At 45.6% G+C, this 9,072-nt stretch overlaps 1 protein-coding gene across 1 annotated transcript in view; it reads left to right on the plus strand.

The window, feature by feature from the left end:
• COMMD1 (copper metabolism domain containing 1) overlaps nucleotides 1-5,641 on the plus strand; it is a gene marked incomplete at its 5' end in the record, with an annotated part of 82,584 nt that extends 76,943 nt beyond the window's left edge. The window contains one exon of the mRNA XM_081997922.1: nucleotides 5,474-5,641. Coding sequence (XP_081854048.1) covers nucleotides 5,474-5,581 — 108 coding nt within the window. The 3' untranslated portion in view covers nucleotides 5,582-5,641. The remainder of the gene's footprint in view (nucleotides 1-5,473) is intronic.
• Nucleotides 5,642-9,072: the final 3,431 nt, after the last annotated feature.

A 9,072-nucleotide genomic window follows, 5' to 3' on the forward strand; every position in this document is an offset into this window, starting at 1 on the left:
CTGAAGCACTTCTCTTTCTGCGGGCCCCTCTTGGTAGTGGCACCCTTAGCCCAGTGGCCTCTGGGACCCCAAATCAAGGAGCTGCGAGTAAGCTTGTTCCCATGGGATGTGGACCCTGTACTCACTCCGGGCATGTGTGAAATCCACGGAGGTGGGGATGGGCACACAGCATCGCCTGTATTCTCTTGGCGTAGAGTTTCAAAATGCGACTGCTTTTTATATGAAATAGTATCTAACCGGACAAACCCTGCATTTCTCTGTCTCAGTTCCCTGAACACCGTAGAGCACTCCCATTGTGAAGGTGGACATGGCTCCCTCTTCCCTTGCATGTGACATCTCCACTGAACCATAGAGACCCGCTCTCCTTGTTGCCAGCCAGCTCTCAGCTTGGCAGTACTTCTCTGATTTAATAGAAGAAGGCCGCTGGTCCTCTGAACCGACCTGGGTTGTGAGTTGTTAAGGCTGTTATCAACACCTTGGCATCTTTGTTCAGTTGCTGAGTAATTTTTGTTTCCCACCCCTTGGCAGGGGGTTCTCCTTACTTCTGTCAAAGCTTGGTCTGAGGTGTTTTCACCTGGGTGGGCAAATACTTGCATGTAGCAACCGTCACTGTCCTTGGGTCAGCAAGTGTGAGGCATGGCACCCCAGTGATTGCACCCATACCAGCATCTCCCTCACGACCACCATTTGCTAACAAAGCTGAATTCCTGACTTCTGCATCGGGAGATGCCCCAAGCCACCATCTTGGTCTGTGGAACAAGCCCTAGTCAAGACACTTCAGGATCCAAAGCAAATTTACCACCAACTTATGTTGCAGTCCTGGCAGTGACCAAGTTCCCTGAATGTTGATTGTGGTGGGAGTACTCCAAATCAAGTGGAAAGGAATATGAATAAAATAATATGTGAATTCAGAGGGGTTTATTTTTATTTTTCCAATATAGTGGCTAAAATTTAAAAATACTAGATGTATCAAAGTTGCTGGGAACCATTTTAAGTAGCTGGTCAAACTGATGCAACAGAGAACAGTTGTATTTTTTTAAGTTTTAAATGTGTGAGGATTGGTTTTCTAAAAATACATGTTTTTTTAAGTGCAGTTACTGAGATACAGAAAGTTGTACTTCTCTTAGCCGTTTCTTGTTCCTGAAAAAGAAAAAAACTAGAAGACCTAATTCATGGCTGGGGGGCAGTTTGTGTTTCTTGGATGTTTGTTTTGCAGTGTCTTTTTATAGCCCAGGCTCAGGAGGGAAATGGGAGGAGGGGTGGGAAGGCATGTGGGAAGAAAGCCAAGATGGTCACAGGAAATGGACATCCACTCCCACACCTTTCTGAGAGCATCAGGCTTGGCTTTCCAACCTGAAGGTAGGGATGCACGTGCTGTTTCCATTGCACACACACATGCTCTAACAGCCCTGCTCGTGCACGTACGCGCGCCCTTTTCCAAAGACCACGTCCATCTCTGTGAAGGGGTCATCTGAAGTCCAGATTTTGGTCTGGTAGGCAAGTGTGCCGTGCTTCAGGGCTTCAAGGCACCGCTACCTTGTGCTTCAGGTATGAAACGTTCACTAAAGTAGGTCCCTGACTGGTGAAGGGGCTCGCGGTGCTGTCATGGTGTGTGTGGTGGCTTCAGATAAGCGAGCGTTGGTAGCCTGGTGATGGTCTTGTTTGTTAGCTTCTGGGTTTATTTTTAATGAACAACTCATTCCATTTGGGGTTTGCTTAACTACAAGAGGTCCAAGTGGTCTGAAAATTTCTGTTACAATAGGAAGTATCGAAAGGGATGCCTTGTTTCTTTCTGAGAAGGAGCAGAGACACCAAATTTGTCCTGCTCCTGGAGGGCACCTCAGGGGAGCGATAGGAAGTTTTCATTTCACAGCTCCATCTTCTTTTTTCTTCATTTTTTTCTCTTCATTCAGAACATTGTGGAGGATATAAACTAACAAAGCACCAAATAAAACTAAAACCCAATTCTGAGCAGCCTGATTTACAGCCCTCTCGGTCATGTTTTAGGTTGGTCCACATGAGAGTGTGATAACTATTTAGATACCATCCAACCCACATAGGAAAGTTTTAGCTGCTTTACAGATAAAAGTATGCTTTATGAGTACACTTGTGCTTATATAAGGTGGCATGAAAAGACTTAGTGTAATCCAAGAGTGTCCTTTTGCTCAATTAACATTCCTTTTAAACTAACAAAACCTGAAGAGGAAAAAAGAAAAGCCTCTTTCAGCCTTAGGCTTGTGCAAAAACATCTCCACCAGAGCTGAGAGCTTGGGTCTTCTGTCACATTCACCGTGTGATTAAGCCATAAAATCAGCTTATGCAGCTCTTAAAGGCTGCAATGGGCAGACCCTGGCCTGGGGAAGTCTGTTGATGGTCTCCGTGTGACTTGAGGTGCACCGTTGTGGCTGGAAAGGCTGAGATGTCAACAGGAGTTTGGCCTTGGAGTTCATCCTGAAGGCTATGGCCTAGGGCTTCGTGGCGTGGCGCTACCACTTGTCCCCCAAAAGGTCAAGATGGAAATTAGCCGGTGGCCGTGGGAAAGGGAGGTTGGGAAAGGGAGGTCAGGTTACAGAGAGAAGAGCATGTTGTCTGTGGAACAAGACTTGTAACGTGTTACAGATATTGGGATGATTTTAGGTTGGTGAGAAAAGCTTCTGCTTCTGCAGTAGCTCTACCGATAAAGCGAGCTCAAAACTTTTTTTCCAGTCAGGTCTGGGAAAACGAGGATGCTAAAACCGGGGGGATTTAGCTGGGGGAGCTGAAGAGGCATTGGCTTTGCAGTCCCGATTTGCAGAAGTTGCACCAGCTGGGCTGACACTGCCCATTTCTGCTCATTTCAGTGGAGAAAGATTTACTCCAGCAAAGGTCTGTGATCTGGCTTCAGCACAATGCTTCAGAAACCCTCAGGGGTTAACTAACGGATTGCTTGAGATTCGACTTCATCAGTGCTTCCTGGGATGTAATCAAGGAACATATAGAGAGATATTTCAGGGCTTCGTTTAGGCTTTCTTACGCAATCTCTGCAAACACATCTTCTTCAGGCAGATCTGACCTAGATTCTTTTCAGTGCGCTCCTAATCAGGCAGGAAAATACAGGGAAGTCCACTGCCAAATGGAGTCAAGCTGTCAGATTCCTCACAAAACATTTTCTTTCTACACAGTGACCAGCTGTAATTATGCTTTGCTATAATTATGCTTTGCAGAGGTATTTTATACAAGGCATTTTCCATAAGATGTATTGACAACCATTGTCAAGGACAAGAAAAACCGTGTGAGAGAGCCCTTGCTTCCAAGTCCTAGGCTTCCTATCTGTGTTGTTATTGATCTCAAATGTTTAATGCTACTTTTGTGATGTTCTGGAATGTACTAAGTAATATTATAGAGATGAACATTTAATTTAAAAAAAAAACAAACCACAACCTACAGTAATAGTTTCCAATAGGATGCTGTTTATGAGCATAATTGCTTGCTCAGGGAAAGGCCTTTCCTAATAGTCATCTGTATATTCTACATGGTATATATTTAGTTACATGACTACTACTGAACTTTACTGATACACCATTCAATCAAAATTCTCCTTAATTCTACGAAACCTTTTCTAATCAGAAGCACCTGCATATTAAATACATAACTTGAATCTCTTCATCTTGGTCTGTTGGCTGATTTGGTCGTTAGCAGATAAGATGATAAACATTTCATAAAGACTGACTCATCCAATGTAGCTACGGTAAGTGACTTACCAGCGCTTAAGTACCAGCATTCAGGAGAGACAGTGATATTTGAAAACAAAGGAGAAGTTTAAAGTGCACCGCTCTCATTTTATGAGGTCTTCTGCCTTAGAAAGTTTCAAGGTTTAAATCACCGTTTTTGCTTCTGCCATGAACCATGGTCGTTTCCCATGTGAGTGATGTCCAGCACAACCTTGCCGTGCACTTCACATGCTCAGCTTCTTGTTCACTGACTTCTGGCACCTCGTTTCTTTCCCGTTGGCGTTCTTCTCGCAGTGCCTTTTGTGATAATTGCACGCAAAAAATGATCGCCTTGCTGCCTCTGTCAGCATTTTGGTTCGTATCTCACTTGCTGGTTTGGTTCGTACAAAAAATTAAACAACCCAGGAATCCTTGGGAGAGAAAGAGAGGGTAAAAGGTAAAATTATTACCTGATGCCTGGGGGAAAATGCTTGTAGCAATTCTAAAATACTCTTAGTAAAAATTGATGGGTTTAATTTGTCTGAAAATGTTATCCTTGTGTATTAAATATTAATTCCATAAATGTAAAGGATGAAGTTGTGGTGGTTTGGGTAGATGCTAATTGTATGGAAAAAAACTTATTTTGAAATAATGATAGAAATTTTAGTCTGGTAGAAAACAGATGAGACCTGGAGATACCCTTCTGCTTCCATAAGAGTCTGTCTTACATACAGAAATTCAGTGGATATGCAGTGATTCCAATGGCTAAAACTATTCCAATGTCTCATAAGGAAACCTCCGTCCGTACTGGCTGCACTTTAATTTTCAAATATTTTCAATTTGTTTCTTTATCACTGATGGTGCTTTGCCTGGAACGACCTTTAGCACACAGTCACGCTCCCAGCAATCTCAAACGTTTGTTCTGCCAGAATCACTATAGGAAATACTTAGTAATTATAGACATACCATTAGGTAAAACTAATGGATTGGAGTTCTCAGGAGGCCTTTCCACATTGCTTTTTATTAATCAGTTCCATATCATTAGAACGTTTATATATAGATACATTATACTGAACGTTTTTTTCTTTATTTTCTAGGCCTTTGACAAGATCTATACTTTTACTATATCCCAATATCATCCATCTTGTCAGAGAACTACTTTTTAAGATGTGACAGGACTTTTCAGAGCAAATCAGTGCTGCTTCTTAACTTGCTTCTAAGTTTAAATTGACACTAGAGCTCATGTGTAAGAGAATATACAACTCTCATGAATTTCCAAACTGGAATGTCCCGTACAAGACTGTGTTTTGGATTCAGTTTTCCCCTATAAAAAAAAGTCTATTTTCCATCTGTGGTGAGCTCTGTGTGGCAGCTCCAACCACTTTGCAGTTCCCAATGTCTGCAGCGACAGCTTTGGGGTTCACCAACTTGGAAGGAAAAGTGGAAGTCTCAGATATAATTAAATTTCTACAAGTTTTGCAGAAGTCTGCAGCTAAGGAGGGACCCAGACTGATGCCTACATTGAAAGGAAAGGTGGGCAGAGCTCAGCCTTTGTATGTTCTCTTTGGCAGCCGCTCGCTGGCTTGCTGGCACATACTGCTCTCGCTCGGTAGGTGTGTAGCCAACCTCTGGGTCTAGTGAGGTTATTTAAGTGGTACTGGGAAAAAAGGAGACACAGGACAGAAATCATCAGGAAAACAGAGCTCAGTATCCCCGCCCCACTGCCTGTACGAAAAACCAAAATCATCTTTCTCAACTATTGTTCTTGCAATTTTGTTTTGCAGGAATCGGAGTTTCTCTGTCTGGAGTTTGATGAGGCCAAGGTGAGCCAGATGCTGAAGAAACTCTCAGAAATAGAGGAGAGTATGACTTTGTTGACTCAGACCACTTAACCAAATAAAGAGATTGCAACTCAGAAAACAAATGATCCTCGGTACTTTGTCATAATTCCCGATTCTGCACATAAAGCAGGTGATGATTGTTAAATCCCAGTTATAACTGTGTGACACGTTCACAACCAAGTATAGGCTAAGTTACATTGTGAAGCTTTCTCCAACCCATCCTCCAGGCCTGTTCTCCAAGGCGGCAGTGGTGGTGTTTGCATAAAGCTGTGTGTAATCAGGCCTTCAGTTTAGTGTAGCTTTTCTCTTTTTTCCCCTCAATCAATTTTTGAGTCTTCCAGATGCTGCAAATACTGGGCTGAATGAACAGCAAAGGTAAATTGGCCAGTTGTGGCAGGGGAGAAATGAGCAGAAGGAACAGACTAGGGAGGACTCATGTTTATCCTTCCAAACCATGGGCTATGTAGGACAAATCCACCCGCATGAACTCGGCCTGCTTAGAGCTTGAAGCCCGTGAGAGTAGATGAAGCACAGCGAGTTCAGGGAGCGGAGACACAAACGTACATTTCTGTAATTGTGAGCCTCTGCGCTGCTGAGGATTAAATGGTTCCCAAGGTGTGAGGTGGCCAACCTTGCTGGCCTCTTCAGTCACACCTACCTGATGCCATGGGGAGTTGGGGGACAATCGGGGGCATCTCTTGGGTGGCAGGAGGTGACACTGGTTTCCCAAAAGGAGCAGCTGTCCGGAATGTGCTGAGCAAGCCTTCAAATACACTTCTGGACCTGCTTCCCCAAAGGCCAGCCACCCTCATCAGCCTTCCAGCTCTCAAGCTGTACTGGTGCCGCCCTGGCACCGAGCGGCACGGAGCGTTTGAGAGGACAGTGCTTTGTCAGGGCACATTTTAACTTGGCTGCTCTTAGTCCTTTTTGTCTTGACCTCAAAAAAGCCGCAGGTTAAATCCAGGATTTCTAGTGCGTGCATGTTCAGCATGGAATTTGGGTAAAGGAAAATGCCCTTGGCAACCTGGCAGGTTAAAACCCTATCGATAAAATAGTTGTGGGAAGAAAGCTTCCAGAGGCAGATAAGGTACCTACAGGGCACCATGATCCGAACTGCCCAGGCTGCTGTGGCTCTTGGCTGTCGCGGGCACCCACATCTGCCTGCCATAACACCAAACTGCAGAGCAACCGCTACCCTTCCGGCTGAAGAGGAATGAGTAGAAATGTTTCCGGTTTCAGATGTTTCCGTTCAGGGGGGCAACCTTGGTCAGCCTTGTCACAGCAGGATGTATAACCGCACTTAGTGGCTTATCAGCGCAGGAGGTCATGGAGGGGCTGTTCTGAGCAGGCTAATGCTTGTATGGAGCATGATAGTCCTACCAGAGAGCTGCCTGATAGTCCATAAAATGTTAATGGACCAGCTGGAGGTGACACAGGCTCGCTGTTTTGCTTTGTTACTCAATGGGAAGATGTGCACACACATTTGGTTGAACGCTACATGGATTCTTCACATTTTATTTTAGCTTCATAAGCAACCTCCACCTGAGCGATAATTATATTGAGGGCTTGTACCAAGATAGAGATGACAACATAAAATGTTCTTGTGCGTAACTAAAGTTCTCCTCATTGCTTCTCCTTGTGAATTTATTGCTTGTGGAGTTGCCAGATTGTACTTGGAGGCAAACTCTTTCTTCAGAGCAGGGGAAGGGCACCTTATCCCATCTGTCTGGTCGGAAAAGAAAGCATCACTCAAGCCAGTTTGTATCACTGCATTGGGAATTAACATTTCCTTTCCCATGCCCATCCCACTGGCACCCCCTTATAGGATGAGTCCCTCATCTCTGACAGCCACCTGGTTCTCACCTCCATCTCACGGAGGGACCGCACAGCCCCCGTCTCCTCGCTTTCCCCATCTGCCTCCTGCTGATACCCATCAGAGTGGAACTGGACTGTGACCACCTACCGATCCTCACGCCGGTCCCTGGGTAACCGGCTGCCAGCGCTGGTGTGAAATGCTGAGTGGTTGCCAATTCTCTGAGCTTTCCACTGGCTTTTTCATCGAAGTTCATTAAAATGTTTTTCTGTGTTTTAGAGCATGTTTAAAAAAAAAAAAATTAAGGTCAGGGAAGGATCATGATCTTAAGTAACTTGCACTGTGTCAGACATACTTATTGTTTTATTTTAACATGGTCAGAGGATAGGAAAATGTGCTATAAATGGAAATTGAAGAGAAACAAACTGGGAACAGATGTCAGGAAGTATTATTTCATGCAAAGAATAATAAATATGTGAAATGGCTAACCAGGCAAGGAAGCTGAGGCAAAAAATATTAGGGTCATTTGAGAAATAATTGGATACTTTCCTAGTAGAGGTGAGAAGTTAAAAAGGGACGCATTTTAATGGTTGGCCACTTCTCTCTCTTCCTAATCTTCCTTCCCCTGAATATCTAATGATTCTGATTTTCTTCTTGGTGGATGTTTGCAAACTACCATGCAGAACTGAAAAAAAAAAAAAGCTGAGTGTTTTGAGGAGCACAGTCTGCCCAGCCCTTGCTAAGGGCACAGCAGTGTCACTGGGCAGCAAAATCGTTTCTGCTTCACCAGGTTTGACGTGAGCAGGGAAAGAGGATGCTGCACTTCCCCAGACTGCTGTAATGCCCAGCTGCTACTGGGGCACAGAGAACAGATTGTCCCCTTGCGCAGGACCGTGCCTTCCTACTGGGGTGGTTTAAGCGTGCATCCATCCACCTGTCCCTCACTAAGGAGTTTTCAACCTACTGACCACTCTTGGCTGACCTTAGTGGAGAAGAGGCCTCCGATGCTGCTCTGCTTTGCTTCCTTGAGTGAAGGACGCAAGCACCCATGGTTTTTTGTTGGGATTCATGGGTGTTGCTAGCGATCGACGGTCCTGCTAAATATCTCTGTGGTGTTGGCAAATGAAAGCTGCTGCTTACGCACTTTAGGACAGATTTCAGATTCCTTCCCCAAAGCCCACATGTAAGCCAGACTCGGCCCGAATGCATGGCCGGGCAGGTCCTGCTGTGGCTGGGGCCACGCATGGATGCCGGCCTCCTGCGTGGGTCCCTCCAAGCAGACATCCCAGCACAGCCCTGTTGGCCATAGGGGCCTCATCCTGTTTTGGAGACCACTGCTGCCCGCCATGGCACCGGCTCCCGTGCCTGCGTGCTGAGCCGTGCCAGCAGCGTGATGCCAGGTCCAACACCTCCTCCTCCTCTTCCTCCTTCCCTCGGGGGAGCACCACATGGCAGCGTGCCCTGAGCTGCTGATCAAGCCTGCCGTGCAGTTTGTATCTTTACAGCAGGGAGATGAACAGCCCAGCACAGCCAGAGGAGGAAAGTGAGGGAGACAGGGAGGCAGCAGGAGGAAGGGCTGAAGGAGGGCCCCTGCATGAGTACCATCTGGGAGAGGTTTCCCTGCCTGGTCCTCAAAAAAAAAGCTCCAGGGAAGGAGCTGGGACGCAGCACATGGCATGCTCCAATATCCTTAACCTCAGAAAACTCCCCTCCGTACTGCTCCCCTGCA

This window comes from Phaethon aethereus (genome assembly GCF_964289735.1).
Source record: "Phaethon aethereus genome assembly, chromosome: 3".
In the NCBI taxonomy this organism is placed as follows: domain Eukaryota; kingdom Metazoa; phylum Chordata; class Aves; order Phaethontiformes; family Phaethontidae; genus Phaethon; species Phaethon aethereus.